General features: G+C 42.8%; 2 protein-coding genes across 5 annotated transcripts in view; both read left to right on the forward strand.

Moving 5' to 3' along the window:
- The window catches only part of sestd1 (SEC14 and spectrin domains 1), a 54,362-nt gene extending 39,583 nt beyond the window's left edge, over positions 1-14,779 (forward strand). For 2 of the 3 annotated variants that reach the window (XM_064944402.1, XM_064944403.1), the window contains exons 10-20: positions 153-256; positions 398-508; positions 3,405-3,527; positions 8,845-9,039; positions 9,372-9,486; positions 11,301-11,460; positions 11,647-11,728; positions 11,901-12,023; positions 12,125-12,316; positions 12,819-12,949; positions 13,235-14,779. In XM_064944402.1, the coding sequence (XP_064800474.1) occupies positions 153-256; positions 398-508; positions 3,405-3,527; positions 8,845-9,039; positions 9,372-9,486; positions 11,301-11,460; positions 11,647-11,728; positions 11,901-12,023; positions 12,125-12,316; positions 12,819-12,949; positions 13,235-13,505 (1,607 nt within the window). In that variant the 3' untranslated portion in view covers positions 13,506-14,779. The remainder of the gene's footprint in view (positions 1-152; positions 257-397; positions 509-3,404; positions 3,528-8,844; positions 9,040-9,371; positions 9,487-11,300; positions 11,461-11,646; positions 11,729-11,900; positions 12,024-12,124; positions 12,317-12,818; positions 12,950-13,234) is intronic. The other variant, XM_064944404.1, reaches the window with a different exon arrangement.
- Positions 14,780-23,136: 8,357 nt separating this feature from the next.
- On the forward strand, positions 23,137-26,922 carry LOC135519268 (nematocyst expressed protein 3-like). 2 transcript variants are annotated; one of them, XM_064944406.1, is made up of 5 exons: positions 23,137-23,338; positions 23,775-23,996; positions 24,751-24,805; positions 24,998-25,109; positions 25,733-26,922. In XM_064944406.1, exons 1-5 carry the CDS (start codon positions 23,333-23,335, stop codon positions 26,151-26,153), a joined length of 816 nt encoding a protein of 271 aa, XP_064800478.1. In that variant the 5' UTR covers positions 23,137-23,332; the 3' UTR covers positions 26,154-26,922. The 2 variants fall into 2 exon arrangements, with proteins under 2 accessions (XP_064800478.1, XP_064800477.1); XM_064944405.1 differs by having other exon boundaries at positions 23,137-23,996.
- Positions 26,923-27,670: the final 748 nt, after the last annotated feature.

The following is a 27,670-nucleotide window of genomic DNA, read 5'->3' on the forward strand; positions in this document are numbered from 1 at the left end:
TCTCTTTCTCTCTCTCTGGCTGTCTCTCTCTGGCTGTCTCTCTCACTCACTCACTCAAACACACACACACACTTATTTATATATATATATATAAAAATCTCTCTCACTACCATTCCCCCTATGACCATCCCTATCTCCTCTCTCCCCTCCAGGCCATGAGTTGCTGTCAGAGCTGCAGCAGCGGAGGTTTAATGGGTCAGAGGGAGGTGGTGTGGCCTGGTCCCCCATGGATGACGAGCTACTGGCCCAGCCACAGGTACAATAGAATAACTGCATTTTTCCCAGAGGGAACTTCAGTTATGGCAAGTCGGATAAGATGTAAAGATTATAGTAAACATATAACATCAAAATTCACACAAAACATACAAATACTACACAAGATAAACTATTATTTCAGGTCATGAAGCTGCTGGACTCCCTCAGGGAACAGTACACTAAGTACCAGGAGGTGTGTCGCCAACGCAGCAAACGATCCCAGCTGGAGGAGATACAGACCAAGGTCATGCAGGTACTGCACACACACTGCCCTATGATATCACACTCTGGATACACACTACACACACACCAACATACTACACACACCCAAACCCACTGCACAATGCAAACATCATCAACACCTGCCTAGTGCTCTACACACACTGCCCTAATGGCATCAAAACACCAGCATGGTGAAATACTGATGCCAGGATTCAAAACAAATGCAGATTACAGACATCTCACTGCCTTGACTTTAGCCCAATACCTTCAACAACAGCAGCCTAGTGACCAGACAGAGAAACAAATGCAGATTTACACTCGTCACCATATAGGGTTTTAACATTTGGACACTGATAAGCGTCTAAATTGGAACACAGTGGCTGTACAGTGACATGCTATACATGACGTCAGAGGTCAGGGTCTCTGTTTCACAGCTCTGTATGGGTTTTGACGACAGACATTCTGAACTTGAACACAACACGCAACAAGAAGCTGCCCTCATCCCTCCCGCTAATTGGGCAACGTTTTCACATTTTTGTGAGGGAAAGGCTGTAAATTACGAGGACTCTATGTATTTTGAAAGATGATACGTTGAGGATTATAATAAATACTGCATTGATGTCATACAAGCAAGCCAGCAAGTGCACCTCACATTTCCATATCATAAAACTTGTGTATACACTGAGTATACCAAAAATTAGGAACATCTTCCTAATATGGAGTTGCACCCCCCCCCCCCCCACACACACACACACACACACACACACACACACACACACACACACACACACACACACACACAGGAAACTGTTGAGCATTTTTTTAAAACAGCAGCATTACAGTTCTTGACACAAACCTGTGCACCTGGCACCTACTACCATACCCTGTTCAAAGGCACTTAAATATTTTGTCTTGCCAATTCACCCTCTGAGTGGCACACAGACACAATCCGTGTCTCGGTTGTATCAAGGTTTAAAAATCCTTCTTCATCCCATCTCCTCCCCTTCATCTACACTGATTGAAGTGGATTTAACAAGTGACATCAATAAGGGATCATAGCTTTCACCTGGATTCACCTGGTCAGTCTATGTCATGGAAAGAGCAGGTATTCTTAATGTTTTGTTTACTCAGTTATACAAAATCACTATGTTTGATGTCCAGTTACAAGATGACATGGTGTTATACCCAGGGTTGTCCTGAACAGAATGAGCCTGTTTGTTGTTTTGGGAAGAACACCACACATCTGAATGCACTCATGACCCCATTCTATGTGCACCAAAATGACCATCTGCTTCTCTGAATTGCCTTGTGAAAGCCTAACACTGTAAGATTATATTTTAGCATTTAGCTGGTCATGTTGACAATAGAATAAGCTTCCCAATTATGCCCACCTGACCAGATTGCGATTTATGATGGACTGTCCTTGGGTATTGCATAAACATTAACAGTAATTGTGTAAAGGAAGGACGGTGTGTTCCTCAATGGCAAGAGAGCTCAAAAAAGCACCTCATAGTTGAGTTAAAAAAGTGCATCGAAATGACTTAGGAACTGTGCAGACTTTGGAGAGGTGTACGGCCATTTTGAAACACCAGTTAGATCTCTCACTCAAACGCGTGTCGTTGTTGTTGTTGCACCTCGCCGATGCACCTGGATACATTCATGTAAAATGCACATAAAATCAACAGTGTAATGTTTGGTTTCAGTCTTGTCAGGTGAACTGCTGTGTCCTCACCTTCAGTCTAATAATTGTCCCATATCTAGTGGGCCCTGATCAAAAGTAGTGCACTATATAGGGAAAAGATAGTGATTCGAGACAAATTCAGGATGAGCAGTCAGCACACATGGCTACATCTCAGCACACTTCCTCCTTGGCAGCTGGCACTACCTCATTTCCTGTCTGTAACCATGAAGGGAAAATGCCTTTTCTCCCATTGGCCGATAGATTTAACTCTACTTTAGCATCTAAAACAGTTGTTCTCAGTACTCCGGCATGTGCAACTGATCATTTGCACTATGTTCTTATTATTCCTCCCATATAGGCTACCACCTGTCGATTTGCCTGATACCCTTAGGGGCACTAGTACACCAGGCTGAGAACCGCTGATCTAAAGATGTCAGCATTTTGAATGTTTTCCAGTGCAAAAGGAAGTTATAAGGAAGTGAACAGCTCCTTCGATATGATGTGTTCCATGGAATGGATGGATTCTATTTTAGATTCTAGATCCTAACGGAATGAGCAGTCTGTTGCTATGGGGATGAAGATGTTGTTCTGTAGGATGATGGATTAGTTTGGCTAGGGGGGTTTGGCCTAGTTCTTATCTGCTGGGAGTAGAGATGTGTAGCGAGTGGGGGAGTAGTTTGTAAGCTGTATTTCTCCGAGCGATATAGGAGACAGGCGGGAGAATTGCTTAGCAAGGCTAAAGGATGATGCTGAAAACCTCTCTGTCAAGCTCAACACTGAACCATTTCATCATCCCTCTTTCAAAATTCACTGGATTCTAACACCTCTTCTTGATCCTCCTTAAATAATGCTGTATTTCAACCAGATGTTGAATTAGATTTATCATGTTATCCTTGTCCTGGGATGTCAGTTTCAAGTAGACACACACAGAAAACATTAGTACAATATATCGTGAACAATATTTACTTTTTAGTTAACTTGGCATAATATATTGCTATGCTGACACATGGTACACTGTTTTAACAATGAGCCTCATTATACAACATTTGAAATGCCAATACATGCTTTATATCACCTGCTAGCTGTTAAGTAGTGTTACCCGATTGAAACCCACACTGATTTACAGTTTTTCCAACCAATTAGGGACCTCTGATACCTGGAAGGTATTTCGTTGGTCGGCCTGGGGGAAGTGATGAAGCATTTATCAATGATTGTGTCCAATGGGGTCTCTCTTGTTGCTATGCAGGTTGTGAATTGGCTGGAGGGGCCTGGCACAGAGCAGCTCCGAACACAGTGGGGGATCGGAGATTCTATCAGGGCCTCCCAGGCCCTACAGCAGAAACACGAGGAGATGGAAAGCCAACACAGCGTAAGGACAGAATAAAACAACACACTATAGACACAAAACAGACGCAACACAACATAATACAATACCACACAACTCAAGACACATAGTTGGCCAGAAGACACAAGAGATAGAGAGCAAACACAGCGTAAGGACACCACAGACACGATAACACCACAGACACAGCTCTGTTACACCACTTATTGTTCAGTGTTCATACTCACTTACAGAGAAGAGTTGTGGAGCTAGATAGCTGCTAGTTCTCTCTCACTGCAGTAGAAGTACATGTCTGGAGTGTCTTGAAGATCCCAATAATTAGGTCACTGAATATGATTATAGATTTAGATTGTTAGGATGAATGTGTTAGCTGCCAGGAGACTGTAGTGAAGGCAGTTGGCAGAAGACATACTGTTCTGTAACTGCTTTTCATAGATCAGTACTCTCTGGGCTGAGAAGCAGGGGCAAAGCGGTACTAGACTAAAACTATGGAATAAAACTGATGTAGGTAAACCATTGACATAAATAAGGTACAATGTTTACATCTGGAAAAGGTTTGTGTGATTTCACTAACAAAACAACAGCTGGCATTAGTATTTTCCTGCTCAATCACCAGAGTCAGTCCAGGCCAGGAAGTGACTGCAGCAGCAACAGCTGTGGGGTGTAACTAATGTCTCTCCTGGCTGGGTTTATATCAAAGACCCTGATGAATCATTGCTCTGGGCTGGAGCGTGCCCCGTTGACCGGAACAGAGAAAGCTGGCCAGGGTGAATTGAAGGCTAAAGCCAGAGCGAGGTCAAGCTAAGATTGACGATTAGGCTAGAGACACCCACACCGGCAGAGAGCGACACCCACACCGGCAAGAGAGCGACACCCACACCGGCAAGAGAGCGACACCCACACCGGCAAGAGGGCGACACCCACACCGGCAAGAGGGCGACACCCACACCGGCAAGAGGGCGACACCCACACCGGCAAGAGGGCGACACCCACACCGGCAAGAGGGCGACACCCACACCGGCAAGAGGGCGACACCCACACCGGCAAGAGGGCGACACCCACACCGGCAAGAGGGCGACACCCACACCGGCAAGAGGGCGACACCCACACCGGCAAGAGGGCGACACCCACACCGGCAAGAGGGCGACACCCACACCGGCAAGAGGGCGACACCCACACCGGCAAGAGGGCGACACCCACACCGGCAAGAGGGCGACACCCACACCGGCAAGAGGGCGACACCCACACCGGCAAGAGAGCGACACCCACACCGGCAAGAGAGCGAGAGCCTTGTTGTGGTGTTATATCCCACAGCCTTCAGCAGGTGGAGCTATTGATCTGAATGTTTAGTTTTCTCTAAGTAATAATGACACTACAAAAGCATTCAACCCAATTACTGTACCCAGTAGGTCTGAACTGAACATTAACAACTTTGATACAGAAACAATTTGTATTGTTGGTATACAGTATTAGCACAACCTTCTGTGTTTGCTGGTATGAATTGTGACTCCACAAAATAAGTTATCTGTTTTGTAGTGTCTGACTCTTCTGCTCTGTAATAATGCATGTGTTATAGGTTGTGTATATACAGTGGGGCAAAAAAGTATTTAGTCAGCCACCAATTGTGCAAGTTCTCCCACTTAAAAAGATGAGAGGCCTGTAATTTTCATCATAGGTACACTTCAACTATGACAGACAAAAAGAGAAAAAAAATCCAGAAAATCACATTGTAGGATATATAATTAATTTATTTGCAAATTATGGTGGAAAATAAGTATTTGGTCAATAACAAATGTTTATCTCAATACTTTATTATATACCCTTTGTTGGCAATGACCGAGGTCAAACGTTCTCTGTAAGTTTTCACAAGGTTTTCACACACTGTTGCTGGTATTTTGGCCCATTCCTCCATGCAGATCTCCTCTAGAGCAGTGATGTTTTGGGGCTGTTGCTGGGCAACACAGACTTTCAAATCCCTCCAAAGATTTTTTTTATGGGGTTGAGATCTGGAGACTGGCTAGGCCACTCCAGGACCTTGAAATGCTTCTTACGAAGCCACTCCTTCGTTGCCCGGGCGGTGTGTTTGGGATCATTGTCATGCTGAAAAACCCAGCCACGTTTCATCTTCAATGCCCTTGCTGATGGAAGGAGGTTTTCACTCAAAATCTCACGATGCATGGCCCCATTCATTCTTTCCTTTACACGGATCAGTCGTCCTGGTCCCTTTGCAGAAAAACAGCCCCAAAGCATGATGTTTCCACCCCCATGCTTCACAGTAGGTAGGGTGTTCTTTGGATGCAACTCAGCATTCTTTGTCCTCCAAACACAACGAGTTGAGTTTTTACAAAAAAGTTATATTTTGGTTTAATCTGACCATGTGACATTCTCCCAATCTTCTTCTGGATCATCCAAATGCTCTCTAACAAACTTCAGACGGGCCTGGACATGTACTGGCTTAAGCAGGGGGACACGTCTGGCACTGCAGGATTTGAGTCCCTGGCGGCGTAGTGTGTTACTGATGGTAGGCTTTGTTACTTTGGTCCCAGCCCTTTGTTACTTTGGTCCCAGCCCTCTCACTAGGTCCCCCCGTGTGGTTCTGGGATTTTTGCTCACCGTTCTTGTGATCATTTTGACCCCACGAGGTGAGATCTTGCGTGGAGCCCCAGATCGAGGGAGATTATCAGTGGTCTTGTATGTCTTCCATTTCCTAATAATTGCTCCCACAGTTGATTTCTTCAAACCAAGCTGCTTACCTATTGCAGATACAGTCTTCCCAGCCTGGTGCAGGTCTACAATTTTGTTTCTGGTGTCCTTTGACAGCTCTTTGGTCTTGGCCATAGTGGAGTTTGGAGTGTGACTGTTTGAGGTTGTGGACAGGTGTCTTTTATACCGATAACAAGTTCAAACAGGTGCCATTAATACAGGTAATGAGGGGAGGACAGAGGAGCCTCTTAAAGAAGTTGTTACAGGTCTGTGAGAGACAGAAATCTTGCTTGTTTGTAGGTGACCAAATACTTATTTCCACCATAATTTGCAAATAAATTCATTAAAAATCCTACAATGTGATTTTTCTGGATTTCTTTTCTCATTTTGTCCGTCATAGTTGAAGTGTACCTATGATGGAAATTACAGGCCTCTCTCATATTTTTAAGTGGGAGAACTTGCACAGTTGGTGGCTGACTAAATACTTTTTTGCCCCACTGTACATGATTGCTTGCTGTGTATGATAATGTGTTATTGGTTGTGTATATACATGATTGCTTGCTGTGTATGATAACTTATTTTGTATTTTTTAAATTTATTTTACCTTTATTTAACTAGGCAAGTCAGTTAAGAACAAATTCTTATTTTCAATGACGGCCTAGGAACAGTGGGTTAACTGCCTGTTCAGTGGCAGAACGACAGATTTGTACTTTGTCAGCTCTGGAGTTTACATAATGTGTTATTGGTTGTGTATATACAGGATTGCTTGCTGTGTATGATAATGTGTTATTGGTTGTGTATATACAGGATTGCTTGCTGTGTATGATAATGTGTTATTGGTTGTGTATATACAGGATTGCTTGCTGTGTATGATCATGTGTTATTGGTTGTGTATATACAGGATTGCTTGCTGTGTATGATAATGTGTTATTGGTTGTGTATATACAGGATTGCTTGCTGTGTATGATAATGTGTTATTGGTTGTGTATATACAGGATTGCTTGCTGTGTATGATAATGTGTTATTGGTTGTGTATATACAGGATTGCTTGCTGTGTATGATAATGTGTTATTGGTTGTGTATATACAGGATTGCTTGCTGTGTATGATCATGTGTTATTGGTTGTGTATATACAGGATTGCTTGCTGTGTATGATAATGTGTTATTGGTTGTGTATATACAGGATTGCTTGCTGTGTATGATAATGTGTTATTGGTTGTGTATATACAGGATTGCTTGCTGTGTATGATCATGTGTTATTGGTTGCGTATATACAGGATTGCTTGCTGTGTATGATCATGTGTTATTGGTTGCGTATATACAGGATTGCTTGCTGTGTATGATCATGTGTTATTGGTTGCGTATATACAGGATTGCTTGCTGTGTATGATCATGTGTTATTGGTTGCGTATATACAGGATTGCTTGCTGTGTATGATCATGTGTTATTGGTTGCGTATATACAGGATTGCTTGCTGTGTATGATCATGTGTTATTGGTTGCGTATATACAGGATTGCTTGCTGTGTATGATCATGTGTTATTGGTTGCGTATATACAGGATTGCTTGCTGTGTATGATCATGTGTTATTGGTTGTGTATATACAGGATTGCTTGCTGTGTATGATCATGTGTTATTGGTTGTGTATATACAGGATTGCTTGCTGTGTATGATCATGTGTTATTGGTTGTGTATATACAGGATTGCTTGCTGTGTATGATAATGTGTTATTGGTTGTGTATATACAGGATTGCTTGCTGTGTATGATAATGTGTTATTGGTTGTGTATATACAGGATTGCTTGCTGTGTATGATAATGTCTTATTGGTTGTTTATTTCCTGGAATGGTTTGCGGTGTAATAATGTGTGTGTTATTGGTTGTGTATCCACAGGAGTGGTTTGCGGTGTAATAATGTGTGTGTTATTGGTTGTGTATCCACAGGAGTGGTTTGCGGTGTAATAATGTGTGTGTTATTGGTTGTGTATCCACAGGAGTGGTTTGCGGTGTAATAATGTGTGTGTTATTGGTTGTGTATCCACAGGAGTGGTTTGCGGTGTAATAATGTGTGTGTTATTGGTTGTGTATCCACAGGAGTGGTTTGCGGTGTAATAATGTGTGTGTTATTGGTTGTGTATCCACAGGAGTGGTTTGCGGTGTAATAATGTGTGTGTTATTGGTTGTGTATCCACAGGAGTGGTTTGCGGTGTAATAATGTGTGTGTTATTGGTTGTGTATCCACGGGAGTGGTTTGCGGTGTAATAATGTGTGTGTTATTGGTTGTGTATCCACGGGAGTGGTTTGCGGTGTAATAATGTGTGTGTTATTGGTTGTGTATCCACGGGAGTGGTTTGCGGTGTAATAATGTGTGTGTTATTGGTTGTGTATCCACGGGAGTGGTTTGCGGTGTAATAATGTGTGTGTTATTGGTTGTGTATCCACAGGAGTGGTTTGCGGTGTAATAATGTGTGTGTTATTGGTTGTGTATCCACAGGAGTGGTTTGCGGTGTAATAATGTGTGTGTTATTGGTTGTGTATCCACGGGAGTGGTTTGCGGTGTAATAATGTGTGTGTTATTGGTTGTGTATCCACAGGAGTGGTTTGCGGTGTAATAATGTGTGTGTTATTGGTTGTGTATCCACAGGAGTGGTTTGCGGTGTACGTGGAGCTGAATCAGCAGATAGCAGCGTTGCTGAGTGCTGGAGACGAGGAGGACCTAGTGGAGCTGAAGGGTCTTCAGCAGCAGCTCAGTGATGTCTGTTACAGACAGGCCAGCCAACTGGAGTCCAGGCAGAACGTACTGCAGTCAGCACACGAGTTCCACGGCACCGCACAGGATGTATGTTTCATGGATTAATTCATTGATTGATTGAATTTATTTGATAATAGCAAAATAACTATACAGCCAAGAACAAGAGCGACAGTGATTCTTACTCTAAATCACCAAGTCAGTACCCAGGGCCAGTCCCTTGGCATTTGTGCACTCTCGATCGATATGTGAAAGCAATATGGCAACAATCAGATGGCAAGATGGAGCTACCACCACCCATATTGCTTACACTTATCAAGTCCTCCAATCTACTTTGGGATTCAGTCATAATAATATAGACTAACTGTATGGACTCCAGCTTTGTGTTGCCTTTGGACTAACGCCCCAGTTTACCTTCGCAGCTGTCCCAGCAACTGGATGGTCTACTGGGCATGCTCTGTGCAGACGTGGCCCCCACAGACGGGGCTGCCATCCAACAAACACTCAAACACCTCGAGGAGAAACTCAAGAGTGTTGGTACGCACAATTCTATTATTCTATTCATACTGTTTATTTTTGTAATGTCATTATTCATTTATTATTTTTAAATGAAACACACTCTGTCTTATTACAGTTGAAGTCGGAAGTTTACATACACCTTAGCCAACTACATTTAAACTCAGTTTTTCACCATTCCTGACATTTAATCCTAGTAAAAATTCCCTGTTTTAGGTCAGTTAAGATCACCACTTTATTTTAATAATGTGAAATGTCAGAATAATAGTATAGAGAATGATTTATTTCAGCTTTTATTTCTTTCATCACATTCCCAGTGGTTTAGAAGTTTACATACATTCAATTAGTATTTGGTAGCATTGCCTTTAAATTGTTTAACTTGGGTCAAACGTTTTGGGTAGCCTTCTACAAGCTCCCCACAATAAGTTGGGTGAATTGTGGCCCATTTCTCCTGACAGATCTGGTGTAACTGAGTCAGGTGTTTAGGCCTCCTTCCTCACACAGGCGCTTTCAGTTCTGCCCACAAATTTTCTATAGGATTGAGGTCAGGGCTTTGTGATGGCCACTCCAATACCTTGACTTTTTTATCCTTAAGCCATTTTGCCACAACTTTGGAAGTATGCTTGGGATCATTGTCCATTAGGAAGACCCATTTGCGACCAAGCTTTAACTTCCTGTCTGACGTCTTGAGATGTTGCTTTAATATATCCATATAATTTTCCTGCCTCATGATCCCATCTATTTTGTGAAGTGCAACTGTCCCTCCTGCAACAAAGCACCCCCACAACTTGATTCTGCCACCCCTGTGCTTCACGGTTGGGATGGTGTTATTCGGCTTGCAAGCATCCCCCTTTTAACTCCAAACATAACGATGGTCATTATGGCCAAACAGTTCTATTTTTGTTTCATCAGACCAGAGGACATTTCTCCAAAAAGTACGATCTTTGTCCCTAGGTGCAGTTGCAAACCTTAGTTTGGCTTTTTTTATGACGGTTTTGGAGCAGTGGCTTCTTCCTTGCTGAGCAGCCTTTCGGTTTATATCGATATTAGACTCATTTTACTGTGGATATAGATACTTTTGTACCTGTTTCCTCCAGCATCTTCACAAGGTCCTTTTGCTGTTGTTCTGGGATTGATTTGCACTTTTTGCACCAAAGTACGTTCGTCTCTAGGAGACAGAACGCGTCTCCTTCCTGAGCGATATGACAGCTGCGTGGTCCCATGGTGTTTATACTAGCGTGCTATTGTTTGTACAGATGAACGTGGTACCTTCAGGCTTTTGGAAATTGCTCACAAGGATGAACCAGACTTGTGGAGGTCTACAATTTATTTTCTGGGGTCTTGGCTGATTTCCTTTTATTTTCCCATGATGTCAAGCAAAGAGGCACTGAGTTTGAAGGTAGGCCTTGAAATACATCCACAGGTACACCTCCAATTGACTCAAATGATGTCAAATAACCTATCAGAAGCTTCTAAAGCCATGACATCATTTTCTGGAATTGTCCAAGCTGTTTAAAGGCACAGTCAACTTAGTGTATGTGAACTTCTGACCCACTGGAATTGTGATTCAGTGAAATAAGCTGTCTGTAAACAATTGTTGGAAACACGACTTGTGTCAAGCACAAAGTAGATGTCCGAACTGACAAACTATTGTTTGTTAACAATAAATGTGTGGAGTGGTTGAAAAACGAGTTTTAATGACTCCGACCTAAGTGTATGTAAACTTCCGACTTCAACTGTAGATGGATAACTGCAAGAATAAAGTTTGGTTAGTTAGAATATTTTCTATCAGTAGTGTTATTGAGAAATATTCTCTGCCGTGATGCTCTGTCCAGAGGGATCCCTGGCAGGCCTGAGGGAGAAAGGGCAGGTCGTGATGGATCAGATGTCCAACCAGACAACCTGGTCCTATGGGAAGGACGTGCCCATTGAAAACAAAGAAAACATTGATCATATCCAAGGAGTTATGGAGGACATGCAACTCCGGAAACAAAGGTTTACCCAGATGTCTTTTTTCCTGAGCGTGCAGTGCTGCAGCTGCTCCAAACAATGCTGAAGTTGTTTACAAAGCTTCCACAAGTCAGACGATTTCTGTAATATCATAGAATTTTGGCCTTTGCCATGAATATTGACATGGAAATGACCATTCTCATGTTTTAAGAGTGTTTTGGTTCTGTCTAGATGTGAAGACATGGTGGATGTGAGGAGACTGAAGATGCTTCAGATGGTCCAGCTTTTCAAGTGTGAGGAAGATGCATCACAGGTCAGTCTATGGACCTTCCCTTCTTCATCTCTGTCTGTCTGTTTGTTAGTTTAATCTTTGGTTCTGGGTTGCATATTTCAACACGTCACTGATGTGTTGTATTGTTATTATTGAAATATTGTTTTTGTTGTTAAGAAGACCATGTAAACCTCATACCTGTGTTGATTCTCAGGCGGTGGAGTGGCTTGGTGAGCTGCTGGATGCTCTCCTGAAGACCCACATCAGGCTCGGGGACGATGCACAGGAAACCAAAGTGCTGCTGGAGAAACACAAGAAATTTGTGGATGTTGCACAGGTACTGATCTCTCGTGGCAAGCTATTGACATACATGTACAGAACACAACCCTGAACACATTACCACAACCCTGAGCATCTCCCTCTATCTCTGTTTTTCAGAGCACCTATGACTACGGCCGTCAGCTGCTTCAGGCCACGGTGGTGTTGTGTCAGTCTCTACGCTGCACCACTCGCTCCTCCGGTGACACCCTGCCACGCCTCAACCGGGTCTGGAAACAGTTCACTGTCACCTCTGAGGAGAGGGTCCATCGGCTGGAAATGGCCTGCTCTTTCCACACCGCAGCTGAGAAGGTGGGTGGAGAATGGACAATAGTTACTGTGTAAAGAATGAGACACCAAGAAAAGGCTGTTGTGAGGTTTCATGACAGAAGGTAGTGATGACAGGCAACACTCAAGCCAACATTGTAGGTAAACAATAAGCAACTAAACTCCACAGCAGCCTCTTTAATGATCAGTGTTGTAGTGAGTCCAGTCTCGAGACCATATATTAAGTGTCTCAGTCTTGTCTCTGTGTTGGACACCTTTTTACTTAGTCTTGACTCGTCTCGGACAATGGGGACTCGTAATTTCTTCCCGAGAGCAGCCGAGACCAGCAGAGTAAAAGACTCATAATTATCAGCTCCCATTCAGTCAGCCATAAAACCACTTTGCCAGGCCAAACAACCACACTCCTTTCATGGCACTGACACTCTCTGTGGCTCTCTGTTTGTGGCTCTCTGTTTTCACCATTCTGAATGTCTAAAGAATCCATATGTTCTGAAATATGAACACAACACTGTCTTCTCCATCCCAGGTGCTGGTCCAAGCCAGCCCAGAGCAGGGTGATCTCCCAGTGGAGTTGGAGCAGGAGACCTATGAGGATGTGGAGACGGTGGGGAAGGCTCTACTGGACAGACTCACTGTCCCTGTTATATTCCCAGATGGGTAAGAAACAGAGGACAGGACACACTAAAACCTGCATGACTTTAGTGACTCCCTGAAACTTGTCATGGTGCGGGTTAACGTCAATGCTGGTAAAGTTATTTCCAATTTACTCCTCAAGTACCAAACTTAATTTACACTGACAACTGATGTTATCCATCCACTATAACCATTCATCAATGTCATAGTGTACATGAAAATGTTTGAAGATCTAATGATGCATGCCACTTTAAGAGGAGAACTGATGCCTTGTTGTTGATTCCTTCCCTCCGCTATGTCCCCCTTTAGGAGTGAGCAGTACTTCGGCAGCCCAGGAGACATGGCGTCCTCTGCTGTACACATCCGGGACAAGATGAAGCTGGTGGAGGACAGGAAACTGACTCTGCACGAGGAAGATGAAGAAGACGTTGAGCAGCTGCAGTATGATCAGATACATGACCAGGACAAAGAACTACAAGATGATGAAGAACTACAAGATGACCAGGAACTACAAGAAGTGGACAAAGAACTACAAGATGGAGAGGAACTGGAACTGGAGACGGACACTCAGAAAAGCTAATGGAGCACCTTCAACAGCTAACCTAGTCCCAGATCAGTTTGTGCTGTCTCGACAAATCCTATGGCCATTGGCGTGACAATCATAGGAGTTTACAAGACAGCATAAACAGATCTGGGACCAGGCTACAGAACAGCAGCAGCCAGCAGTCCACCAGAGATTCAGGACAGGAAAGAACACCTCTGACCTTTGTCATCATGTCAACACAGCACCTGACCATCACGTGCTCCAGAACTAAAATCCTGTCAATCACCCGGTGTGACTGCATTCCTTCCATCTGTTGTACTCTGCCTCGCCAAGCCATATTAACTTACTAAGAGCAGTTAAAGATAGAATATGTTTCTGAGATCAACTTACATTGCTTACCGCACATGACATGGAGATGAGGGGAGGAAACAAAAATGAAGAGGCTGAAAGCACTGACTGAACTGAAATGGACTATTTCCCTTAAAGCTTTACCTTGCCTGTCGCTTGTCCCTCTGAAGTCGCGAACACACTGCACGTAGCCCAGGGCGCGTTTTCAACCAGGGTTAAGGTTGGCCCTGGGCTAAGAACATGTAGTGTGAAAAGCCCTTAAGACAGTTGACTCAAGCTTTTACATGGTGCTACTAAACCTTCTAAGAATGTACAGAAAGCAAAGCATTCATCTATCTCTCCTTTTACCTTACAGGTGCTGTAGAGTTTCTAGGCCGTTCTCTTTGTCAAACTGCCTTGTTTGACTATAAGCAATGTATTTTATATTTTCCCACTGTTGTTTTTCTTCCCCCGCAATACTTTGACGTGTAAAAAGGTGTGCCAGTGATGTAAATTCATTCTGAAGGCGTTTGAATAAGGCACTAACTGCCCAGCCGACTGTTTCCGGTGGAGACAGACTGTTGTATATTGCGCAGATGGATGGGTGCCGTCAACCAGCTTTTAAGACATTTAGCCTGTGTTACTTGTATGCATCAAGGTACAATGTAAAATCAGAGCTTTGTTATAAGCCTAGATTAGAGTGGTAGATCCAGGGCTTTTGTTTTTATTAATAAAATGGGATTTGGAAAAATGATGCTTCATCTCTTCATAGTTGTCATTCTAATGTATACATAAAGTAAATATGCCGTTTGCATTGTGAGGCATGCTATTGAAATATTAATTATATTTATTTTGTTTTGTATATTATGTATTTTACATATCAGTGCAAGTCATAATGCTTGTTGTTTTTAGGTTTGCGAGGCTAATCATGTATTTCTTGAAAATTGGGGTCCTGCGAAATAAACAAGCAAACATTTGAAAGATTTCTTGGAGAGAATGTAATCATTTTACCATTGTCTTGTAAGACTATGCTTAACACATGGCAATGTTGTCTTCTACACATACAGTACACAAGATATGACATCATGCTTAACATTTTATTTTACACAAGTTATTCTGTAAAATAAGCCTAACTTTACCAGTTGTCAGATTGAATAGGATATTTGAGGGCTTTCAAAAAAGCTGCCAAGCATTCACAAATCAAGGTGTGTGTAGTCAGTGCAGTAGCAGTATGAGAATGGGCAAAATTCAAACTGTCAATAATTATTGCATCATTTATCCCATGATGACATCACTCAAGACCTACAAAAGAGACCCCCGCTCTCTTATCCTCACCTCCCTCTGCCTTCAATCCTAGTCTGTATATAGAAGAATCCAACATGATTACAAAACTGCAGACTGGGAAACCAGAATTACCAAAGCTCTTGTTATGCCCCCCTGTGACCCAAACCCCCTATGCCTGGACCAGAGGGCCGTCCTGATGGGCCAAATCCTCGTCGTATCCAGTGGTCTCCATGAAGTCTGTGCATGGTGCTCCATTACTCCTTATCCACCAGAAAAGGGAGCTGAGGGGAGAATTCATGATAACAAAGCCAACTGAGGTAAAACACAGAGTGAACCAACTGCAAGCACAAATAAGAATATAAATGAAGAGAGGGAGGGAGAAAACAGGACACATTTTACTCAGACCTAAACAACGATCCCAAGCCCAGAACATTCTGCAGAAAATCCACCAACTCAACAGGAAGAAAAGCAACAGCAAGGTCACAAAACTAAAATAACAAGGGAAAATAGTGGAGGACAGGGAGAAGGCCAATGTTTTTGAAGACCATCTGAAAAACATCAACTCTTGCCCTGGAGGCCCCCTGTTTGACCCTGAGTGGAAGACCATCATTGACCGTCAGGTTTTTATCCCCACCCATCTACCCATAAGCCCCACCCTCGACACAAGTCACCCCCTCATCACTCCTGTCACTGTCACAGAGCTGCAAGAGCACATCAATAAACTGAAGATCAAGGCACCAGGGGAGGACACTATCGACAACCGACTCATCAAGGAGGCCTCCCCTGAGTTCCACTACCAGCTCTGTGACCTCTGCACCCTCTGTGTGCACACCACACATTTCCCCAAGCCCTGGAAGTCGGCGGTTGTCACAATGATCCCCAGGCCAGGTAAGGACCCTCACCAGCCAGCCAACTATAGGTCCATCAACCTCTTCAAGCTGCTGGAGAGGGTCCTGGTTAGCCGGCACCTGAGACACTTCAACAACAGCGGAGCACTCAGAATACATCAGGCAAGCTTCAGGACGAAGAGATCAACATCCCGAGCCTGGCCGAGGCTGTACAAAGCGGGTTCAACAAAAAAATAGGTGGCGGTGGCTGTCTTCTTCAACAGTGAAAAGGCATTTGATAAGATGTGGCACAATGGGCTCATCTATAGGCTATCAGATACAAACCTGAAACTCCCCACTCAGATGGTCACTCTTTTAACTTTTAAAAAGCTTTTTAAATCAGTGGGAGATTGCATGGGAGAAGGAGAACCCACATCATCCAGGTTCTCTCCAGAGGCAGGAGTACCCCAAGGCTCCACCCTCAGCTCTCTACTGTTTTTAATGTACATCTGTGATATTTATTACCCCCACCCAAGAGAGGGACATGTGGCCCAGTTCACAGACAATCTCTGTTATTGGGCCTTCTCTGAGAACTTTGCCCATGCAGGAAAAAAGCTACAGAAGAGCATAACAGAGATCAAGAACTGAGCAAATCTGTGGCGGGGCAAACTTAACCCCCTGAAGACCCACTGCGTCCCCTTCTCCAGGCGCCCCAAAAGAACTAAGCAAGTGGACCTTAAACTGTATGGACAGGCACTCCAGATGACCCCAACGGCCAAGTTCCTTGGGGTCACATTCCAAGAGAAAATGTTCTGGCGTGCCCACAGACTGCCTGGAGAAGGAGGGAATGAAGCGCCTGGACCACCTGAGGGCACTCTGTAAAAGAAGAGGAGCCTCCCCAGGGAACAGCCATCGAGTCTACCAGAGGTGCATTCAGCCGCTCTTTGAGTATGCTACACCAGCCTGGTGTAAAGTGGGGAGGTCTCACGTCAGAAAACTTCAGACCATTCAAAACCTTACCATCAAGATGGCATACAGTCTCCCCACGTACACAAACACACACTACATGAACCTTTAGGACTGAGAGCAGTTGAGGAGAGGATGGCCGTTCTTGGGTGCAGGTTTACACTCAGGTCAGTGGACAACCCATCTCTGAAACCCATTATTGAGGATGAACAAGACAACCCACACTTTTATCTAGCACCCCCCTCTATGTGCTTCTTAAATATTCAGCATTTTTATCAGTTCTGAACCTCTTTTAAAACCATTTTAGAGTGGATATCTGTTCCATTTTATTATGATTATATACGCTCTTTCTCCTGCTGATATTTTAACATTTTAACTCCAATTATTTTTATTTTAACCACTGGACTTACTTTAAACCATTATACCCTTTTAAACCTACCTGTCAAGGATAGTGCAATAGAAGCTGACATTTTAGCAGTCTTAACCACAGTTTAAATGCACTTTAAGTTGATTTCTTTTTTCAGTTAACTCTTAATAACACTGGAGGCTGACATTATATAAATGTTTGCTATCCAACTCATTTCAACCCACCTATGTAGAAGCACAGAGTCTGCCAGCTTTTAAGAACAGCTTTTAAGAATGTTTTACATCAAACAATTAACATAATTGTATTTTTAAAACATGTTTTAAAACATGCATACTTTAATCATGAATACCTAATTACTTACCTAAAGTTCAGAACGCCAGTAAGATGATATGTTGCTACTCTGGAGAAGACGTGTGTAATCCTCTCTGCAACTCCTGTTGAAAGATGGAAAACAAAAAACATAAACCACAACCATTCACAAACCACCACCCCCCTCCCATATCCTGAAGTTTCCATCTCCAACTTTCTATTTTAAATACAATTATTTACCCCAAACCAAACCCCGTACCCTAAACCGGGTTCGTACACTATACCCAACCCCTCCTCCTCTATTTTATTTGATTACATTTTTTGATTACATTTTTTTCATCCATTAAAGTTTGTTTTAATCAAATCAAGTGGAGGATGACAAAAGGAGAACTCCGCCTCTCCTACTTGTACCTCGCCCAACCTGACCTTCAACCAGACAGCTAAAACGGAGAAGAGGGATAGAAGAGGGCACAATGTCCTGAGATGTTCTTACCTGTCCCAAAGTTCGTAATCGCAGAGAACCCACAAGCCACCCTGTCCGCGGGTGCCGCCGACCCAGGATGACCTGGCATCAAAGGAGAGGGGGCCGCAGGAGGCGTTAGACAGGCCGGGTAACCTACCTGGCCTAACCGCCCTTTTCCGCTTCTCCCTCACGATCGCAGTGTAGAGATGTCAAAGTCTGTTTGAATAAAAGATGGGCTTTTAACTAAAACTGTTACGACTTTGACTTTTTATTACTAGATGGTTTATAAGAGTTTTAGAGTAGAGTTAATAATAGATACATAGATAATAAGAGCCTAATCTGTCAGGAATAGATACAATTAAAACATTGAATCATTGTATCTGTCCTTAACAAATAAATAAATAGCCTATGTTAAAACACTATATTTATTTAAAACATTGAAGGTGAGGACTAGATAGTATACAGCTATGATCAGAATGTACTTTTCGTAGCAGGTTAGGAGAATTAACGTAGTAGGTTAGGAGAATTAGGTTAAGGTTAGGACAATGGTTAGGTTTAATGTTAGTTAAAATGCTAAAATTCTCCTTTCAGTCATCAACATTCCAGTCAGATTCATTGCACCATTATGGTTTAGTTTGCACTCATTTTCCTCATTGGCCTACAATTTCTTGAATCTTGATCCAACTGTTGGTTTCCAAGTTCTAACCCTTATAGACGGCAAAGCATTCATTCATAAACATTTACTATAGCTATACCATTGTACAACATAACTAAAGGAAGAGAATAGACAGGGGAATATACACTCTAGTACCAGGTCGGACCCCCTTTTGCCTCCAGAACAGCCTGAATTCGTTGGGGGATGGAAACGTTGCTCAATTGGTATCAAGGGACCTAACATGTGCCAGGAAAACATTCCCCACACCATTACACCACCGCCACCAGCCTGTACCGTTGACAACAGGCATGATGGGGCCATGGACTCATGCTGTTTACTCCAAATTCTGACTCTGCCATCAGTATGACGCAACACTAACCGGGATTTGTCGGATGTCTTTCCACTCCTCAAATGTCCAGTGTTGGCGATCGCTTGCCCACCAGATGTTTTTTTCGGGTCAAGTTTAAGGAGCTCCTTTAGCACCTCAGACTCAGTGATTTCCTGCAGGGAGAACATTGTAGCGGGGCAGGGGAAAAAGAGGGAGAAGCATCCCGGATAGTTGCATTAGAAGGGGTTGGAGATGAGGAAATGTTGGATGGGAAAGGAGGCATGAGTCAAATAGGAATCCTGACTTAATGAAGTGGTGATTAAAGAGCTCAGCCATGTGCTTCTTGTCAGTAACAACCACATCATCAACATTACGGGACATGGGAAGCTGAGGAGGATGTTTTCTTCTCCAGGTCTAACTGTTTTCCAGAATTTCTTGGGTTTAGAGCCACAGAGAGAGAACTGCTCCTTAAAGTAACTAACTTTGGCCTGTGCACTTATTTCTCATTTGCCTGAACGATAGCCAGTCAGTTTGAGTATGCGTGTGCCGAGCCTTTCGCCAAATGCAATTACTGAGGTGGAGTAACTCTGTAAGATCGTGGTCGAACCAGGGGCTGAACCTGTCTTTAAATCATATTTTCTTTATGTGGGCGTGTTTGTTAACAATACTACTGAAAATATCAAAAAGAAGAGGGGATCAAGCTGATTCTATACCATTTTACAGAGGTCAGTTCATGAAGGAAGGCTTGCTCATTAAAGTTTTTTAGCCAGCGTCTATGACAAATCAGGACAGGTCGTTTCACTGGGCAGCCATCACAAACACATGCTGTAAAACAGTGACCTCTAAGGTCATTACAGAAAACACCAGACTGATACCTATCAGTATTATTTGTGAGGATAGCATCCAGGAGAGTAGTCTTTTCTGGGTGTTTGGAGTCATACCTTGTACGATTGGTGATATTCTGAGAAAGATTTAGTTAGTCCCATTGCTTTTGTACTTGGTCAGGTGGTTTAAGCATGTCCCAGTTTAGGTCACCTTGCAGGACAAATTAAGATTTAGTGTTAGGGGCCAGGAGAGAGCTTAGGGCAGGTAGGGTACAGGCCGGTGCTGATGGAGGACGATAACAACCAGCTTTTTGAAAGTTTAATGCTTAAAATCAGCAAATCAAATTGTTTGGGCACGGACTTGGTGGAGACAACCAAGCACTGAAGGTGATCCTTGGTAAAGATTGCCACTCCCCCACCTTTGGAAGATCTGTTTTGACGAAAAAGGTTATAACCAGAAAGGTTAACATCAGTATTCAAAACACTCTTTCTTAACCACATCTCAGTAATGACCAACACATCTGGATTGGAGCTGTTGAACCCACACTTTAAATTGATAAATTTTAGGTAATAAGCTTCTAGTGTTAATGTGCAGAAAACCCAGGCTTTTACGAGAACAGAAATCAGTGAAGCAGATATCAGAGCACAAGTGTACATGCACATTTCCAGATATCATCAACAGTAATACAATCAAAGCACGGCATAGTAAAGGGAGAGCTCTGCAGTGCTGATTTATGACATCTGAATGTAAATCAGATGGCAACAAGATCACATTGTACAGCAATTTAATCAGGTAACATGAATATAAAAGCCGGCAAGAGGTGGTTAGAATAGGATGGGAGGCCAAAAGTCTGTGTAATCAATAGAGAGTCCCGAGTGTGGGAACAAACATAGTGTGTCCCACGGTTGGGTAAAGAAAATTTGTAGTCAACAAAGTATACAGAAGTCATTTTATTTTATTTATTTCACCTTTATGTAACCAGGTAGGCTAGTTGAGAACAAGTTCTCATTTGCAACTGTGACCTGGCCAAGATAAAGCAAAGCAGTGTGACACAGACAACACAGTTACACATGGAATAAATAATAAACAAGCCAATAACACATTAAACAAGTCAATGACAGAGTAGAAAAAAGAAAGTATATATACAGTGTGTGCAAAATGCATGAGGAGGGAGGCAATAAATAGGCCATAGGAGCGAATAATTACAATTTAGCAGATTAACACTGGAGTGATAAATGAGCAGATGTGCAGAAAAGTAAATTAAAGAAAAACAGTATGGGGATGAGGTAGGTAGATTGGGTGGGATATTTACAGATGGACTATGTAGAGCTGCAGTGATCGGTTAGCTGCTCAGATAGTTGATGTTTAAAGTTTGTGAGGGAAATAAAAGTCTCCAACTTCAGCGATTTTTGCAATTCGTTCCAGTCACTGGCAGCAAATGAGGTGTACCTGCTGGAACGTGTGCTACGGGTGGGTGTTGTTATCGTGACCAGTGAACTGAGATAAGGCGGAGCTTTACCTAGTATAGACTTATAGATGACCTGGAGCCAGTGGGTCTGGCGATGAATATGTAGCGAGGGCCAGCCCACTAGAGCATACAGGTCGCAGTTGTGGTGGTATAAGGTGATTTGGTAACAAAATGGATGGCAATGTGATAGACTGCATCCAGTTTGCTGAGTAGAGTGTTGGAAGCTATTTTGTAGATGACATCGCCGAAGTCGAGGATCGGTAGGATAGTCAGTTTTACTATGGTACGTTTGGCGGCGTGAGTGAAGGAGGCTTTGTTGTGAAATAGAAAGCAGATTCTAGTTTTTATTTTGGATTGGATATGTTTAATATGAGTCTGGAAGGAGAGTTTACAGTCTAGCCAGACACCTAGGTATTTATAGTTGTCCACATATTCTAAGTTGGAACCGTCCAGGGTGGTGATGCTGGTCGGGCAGGCGGGTGCGGGCAGCGAACGGTTGAAATGTATCATAATTTGCAAATAAATTCATAAAAAATCCTACAATGTGATTTTCTGGATTTTTTTTCTCATTTTGTTTGTCATAGTTGAAGTGTACCTATTACGAAAATTACAGGCCTCATCTTTTTAAGTGGGAGAATTTGCACAATTGGTGGCTGACTAAATATTTTTTGCACCACTGTATATGCAAATAAAAAAATTTTTAACCTTTTTTTTTTTACATTTCTGTCAGGAATCTCGCGGAAGATGGTGCCTCTTCCTGTTCGGGCGGCCCTCGGCTGTCATCGTCGCCGGCCTATTAGCTGCCATCGATTCCCTTTCCGTTTGTTTCTGTTTATTGGGTACACCTGTTTTGAGTTAGTGTTTGTAGGTTATTTAAGGGCACTAGGCCCGCTGGGTATTTGTGCGGGCTTGTTTTTTGTTACTCTGTTGTTGGTGGGTTTGTATGTTCTCCGGACTATTTTGGTCCTGTGTTTGGGCTGGTCAATTGTCTGCGCCCTGTGTGTGGCGTGACCGTTTTGTGCGCCGGAGAATAAATTGACAATCTACTGACCCCTGCTCTCTGCGCCTGATTCCACCCACCACTCCTCGTAAATCGTAACAATTTCACCTTTATTTAACCAGGTAGGCCAGTTGAGAACAAGTTCTCCTTTGCTACTTCGACCTGACCAAGAAAAAGCAAAGCAGTGCGACACAAACAACAACACTGAGTTACACATGGAATAAACAAACATACAGTCAATAACACAACAGAGAACGTCTATATAGAGTGTGTGCAAATGAGGTGACAATTATTTTTGGAAGAGATGTATGTTTCCCCTTTTTTGTGATTAACACGATTTGCAGTGTTCTATTTGTGACACTCGTTTGTGTAAGGGTTGATAGTCAATAGGCTCGGTGCTGTATGTTATGTATTAAACTAATAATGTAGTGATTGAAGCAAGACTGGATGTACAAGGATCGAGGACACTGATACTCTGTATGTTATTGTATTGATGACCTTTTGAACACTGTCATTCTGTATCCGCTTGCAAAGTCACTGAATTTTGTTGTAACTCCGTACAAACCTCCCAGGCTGATGTTGACGGAACATTGGTGCTGTGAGACTGGAATATTAGGGTCTACTTGGAGAATGCGAGTTAGACATTTTTCTTGGTTTCTGTGTGAGAGGTGTGTCCCTGTTTGCAAACTTGTATTTAACCGAAGTGATTTATGATTGACTATATCCGCGACTGCTCTGCTCTTTTGTTCACCTGAAATCGTCTCTTCCACCTTAGCCACGTGATTAGACCCATCCTACCTGTCGGAACTGTCAAACCGGTTATGCCATAATCATAACCAACCACACAACCAGATAAAGGGAGGTGGGGAGTGGTAGGAGGTGGTGCTGGAGAGTTGGACAAGACATCCTCTTCATTCTTTACACAGATTTTGAGGATTGGGGTGTTTTTTGTGTTCTTTAACAGTGCTTTAAATTTGGATTGCGAAGCATATTTTGAACTAAGAAAACTAGAGGCAACCCAGGAAGAAGAATACAGGACCAGGAATGACAGTAAGCCTCAGATTTACTGTAGAGGAAAGGAAGAGGAACACAATGATATACAAAGAAGTTCATAGATTTGCTTCAGGCTTCATGCTGTAGGCTATGGGAGGACTATGGTAACAAACGAGTCATAGAAACTCACTCATACGACCACACATTATCATTGACTCAGTGAATAAGGTAAACCGTTTAATAGTCACTGTGCTCTCTGCCATACAAAATTAATATTGTAAGGACGTAGGTGATATATAGATATACATACAGTATATACACATAAAAGTCCAGCAGACACACATACATTCACACAGGGACAAATACATAGACTTAAAGAACATAAAGAACCAACACCCACACAAACTCTGAGGCAGCCATGAGGGTTGCATTGGTGCTAGGAGGCCTAACTATCCTGGTATCTATGGGCCTGGCCCTGATCGTCTTTGGCCAGTCCCTGACAGAAGCCAAGCTGACCCTGCAGAACCTGCATCTGGATCAGATGCAGCAGGCGCGCGTCAACCAACTCAAGGAGAGGCAGTGGGTGGAAAACCTGCTGAAGGGGCAGATAGACTGGAAGAAGAAGAATGTGGAGGAGATGGAGGCAGAGGTGAAGAAACTGACCGAAGAGGAGGGGAAGAAGAAGACTGAGGTCGAGGCCTGCCAGGCAGAGAAGGTGAGAGACAGAAAATTACTGTTCTATACATACTAAACAGACCTGGGTTAAATACTGATCTCATTGGTGTACTATAAAGACTAGACCAGGACTTCCCAACCCTCTTCATGGCGATCTACCATCCTGTTCATTTTCAGTCCAACCCTTACCTAACATACCTGATTCAGCTAGATAAGGCATTGGTGAGCAGTTAAAAGTAAAATCAGGTGTGCTAAATTAGGGTTGGAGCGAAAATCTGGAGGACAGTTGCTCTCCAGGTACAGGGCTGCCTTCACTACACAGACCTGGGTTGAATACTGAACATACAGGAATGTCAAATAATGGAGCTGTTCATGATTTTGTTTTCCTGGTACAATGGATCCAATGGAATAGTCCCAAAAGTGCAACCCCCAAGCATTGAACAGTGATGACAATGGCTTCGGGCTGTGTAGCTTGGAACAGGGTGCACTAAACCAGAGCAATCAAAAAAGCAATTGAAAGTATTTAACATTTGACCCAGGTTGGTGTATGGTGCTTGTCAACCCACTGGACATACACTGACTGAATCAACATTTTTTCCATGTAATTTCAATGAAATGACATTGAACAAATGTGGAATAAACGTTGAATTGACATCTGTGCACAGTGGAATGTGCTGAGTAGAAGGATTTGAAGGACTCGGATAAGGATTTTTAGTATGTACAGCAAACAGTAGGCGTGAATGTTATTTTTCCCCTTTACCTATATTTGTGTTATCTCTCACTTTGGCACAAAGAAACAAAAGGAGGAAGTACTTGCACCCATACAGAAGGAGCAGAGTGATATTGAAGGTATGTGAGTATTTTCTAGTAGAGTTGTTATTCTTGTAGCCACTTGTGCCACAAGGTGGTGAAATTTGGTAACATGTCAGCCACTGTAACGTAGTGCATCTCTCTCTCTGGGTGGATTTCTGAAGAGGTTTTCCTTTGCTTCTCTTCTCTGCTCTTCTCTTCTGATCTCCTCTCCTTGTCTGTTCTCCTCAGCGACATTCAAAACTGAAAAGGAGGCTTGGACTGGGGAGATCACCACACTCAAACAGCAGTTGGAGCAGAGGAGCAAAGTGTGTGGTTTTGTAAAGGACTCACCAGATACAGCGTAAGTAGCAGATTTGTAATACCTTGGGGAAAAAATATATATTTTATACATTTTTTACTTAACCTTTATTCAACCAGGTAGGCAAGGTGAGAACAATTTCTCATTTACAACTGCAACTTGGCCAAGAAAAAGCAAAGCAGAGTGACACAAACAACAACCCAGAGTTACACATGAAATAAACAAACGTACAGTCAATAACACAATAGTAAAAAAAGCCTATATTCAGTGTGTGCAAATGGCGTGAGGAGGTAAGGCAATGAATAGGCCATAGTAGCGAAATAATTACAATTTAGCAAATTAACACTGGAGTGATAGATGTGCAGATGATGATGTGCAAGTAGAAATACTGATGTTCAAAATAGCAGAAAAGTAAATAAAAACAATATGGGGATGAGGTAGGTAGATTGCATGGATTATTTACAGATGGGCTATGTACAGCTGCAGCAGATCGGTTAGCTGCTCAGATAGCTGATGTTTAAAGTTAGTGAGGGAAATATAAGTCTCCATTTTCAGTGATTTTTGCAATTCGTTCCAGTCAAAAATAAAACTGGAAGTCTACTCACAGCACAGGTGAAACATCCAACAAAGTTCATGATGATAATAAAACTTCTTGTTTTCTCCAGGAAATTATGTCCACCCAAAGAAGGAGCAGCAAAAGCTGAAATGGCCCCTGTAAAAGCTGAAGCGGCCCCTGTAAAAGCTGAAGCTGCCCCTGTAAAAGCTGAAGCTGCCCCTGTAAAAGCTGAAGTGGCCCCTGTTAAACCTGAAGTGGCCCCTGTTAAACCTGAAGTGGCCCCTGTTAAACCTGAAGTGGCCCCTGTTAAACCTGAAGTGGCCCCTGTTAAACCTGAAGTGGCCCCTGTTAAACCTGAAGTGGCCCCTGTTAAACCTGAAGTGGCCCCTGTTAAACCTGAAGTGGCCCCTGTTAAACCTGAAGTGGCCCCTGTTAAACCTGAAGTGGCCCCTGTTAAACCTGAAGTGGCCCCTGTTAAACCTGAAGTGGCCCCTGTTCAACCTGAAGTGGCCCCTGCTCCAAAGCAGTAAATGTCTCAAATTTCTCTCAGAATAACATTAATGGTGTGTAGTCATTCATTCATGATGCGCACTCATATTGATGTTTTTTTTTTGTGGGTAATCTTGGCAACCCCATGTAAATTACACCATTTATGTTATGTCGTCTGTTCACAAGAGATTAGGCTGCGGGCATTGTCAATGTGTCAGTTTGGCACACTATGTAGCCTAAAGTAATTAGGTGCTGTTCGTTTTAAAAAACTATGAATATCTTATCAGTTTTTAAATAAATGTTTTTTGTTTTTCATTTACATTTTTACAAAGCCTTTTAGTTAGGCACAGAAAACATGGAAAGAGAAACCACTGCCTTTCCCTGTTGATGGTTCGTGTGATGAAGACGAGGAACTCCTATCAAACCTGCACAGTTCAATACCAATATAACTTAGGCCATTAAAGCTTTAATACAGCTTACCTTATCCTCACCATCATTGACTGCCAAGGTAAAACATAATATTGTAACGCTGTTGGGTGTAATCTGCCAGGGTAAAATGGAGCTGGCTGGTGGACGAGTAATATGTCAACGTAGGGTGACAGTGAGCCACCAGCAAAATAACCATAGACGAGATGTTGACAATGGCTTATTAATAGGCATAAATAAATAGTATTTCTATGATTGCAGTCCTCAAAGATTGAATTGCAATGAATCAGATTCAGGTGCAGTTTTTTGTGCTTTGGAATGTTCAGTATTCCTGGGATACCATGCTGTCACCATGTAAATGATATAAAAACATTTATAAAACGGGTTGTTGTGATCCTGGATGCTGACTGGTTGATAGAAGGGAGTTATAGCACAACAATCCCCGCATTCACTGGGTAATGCCTGTTAACAGTTCCATTTGATTTATTAATGCGCATTCACTATCCACTAGCCTGGCTGACGCCACTCACAATATCACACAGCAAGGAAGAGCTGTGACTCAATGGTCTGGAAAGGAGGCTGTTTATTAATGCAATATTCACTCAGAAATTGAGCAGATGGATTGATTGGTTGAGACCTCTCCATCCAACATTTGTAATGGAAGGGGGCGGCACTCAGGGGCTTTGTGTGGCTGTGGCTGTGCCTGTAGGTGTTTGAGTGAGACAACATCAAAACAGCCTTTCCAGACTCAGGAGGACTTCGAGTTTGGTATCAGCCAGACTACTGTCCCACAACCCAGCCAGTCAATTTATATTATAGCCTTAACATCATCTCCCCCGTTAAAAAGTATGTAGACAATTTTCCCCCATGCTACTAGGTTATCATTTAGTTAGGGTTTCTCTAAACCTTGCTGTCTGCTTCTCTGACCTGTGGAAGGTCTATTGCGATCTGCCATGCATATGAACGTGAAGTGACTGACAGTTTCTTTGAGCCAGACAAATTCATTTATCAGGATCATTATAATGGATATATCCAAAGAAATGGCAAAAGAAACAAACACATGTAAAACCAAGGAAAGTACACATAGTTACTGTCATTTCAGCTGCTTTCTTTAGTTGGCTAGAGCAAAGGA

The sequence above is a fragment of the Oncorhynchus masou genome, chromosome 29 (assembly GCF_036934945.1).
Source record: "Oncorhynchus masou masou isolate Uvic2021 chromosome 29, UVic_Omas_1.1, whole genome shotgun sequence".
Taxonomy (NCBI): domain Eukaryota; kingdom Metazoa; phylum Chordata; class Actinopteri; order Salmoniformes; family Salmonidae; genus Oncorhynchus; species Oncorhynchus masou.

Excerpts from the sequence above, each read along its gene's own strand:
- LOC135519268 (XM_064944405.1), top strand. The coding sequence starts at position 23,700 with ATGAGGGTTGCATTGGTGCTAGGAGGCCTAACTATCCTGGTATCTATG. Across the intron at positions 24,806-24,997 it reads GGAGCAGAGTGATATTGAAG|CGACATTCAAAACTGAAAAG; the intron begins GTATGTGAGTAT and ends TGTTCTCCTCAG. Across the intron at positions 25,110-25,732 it reads AAGGACTCACCAGATACAGC|GAAATTATGTCCACCCAAAG; the intron begins GTAAGTAGCAGA and ends TGTTTTCTCCAG.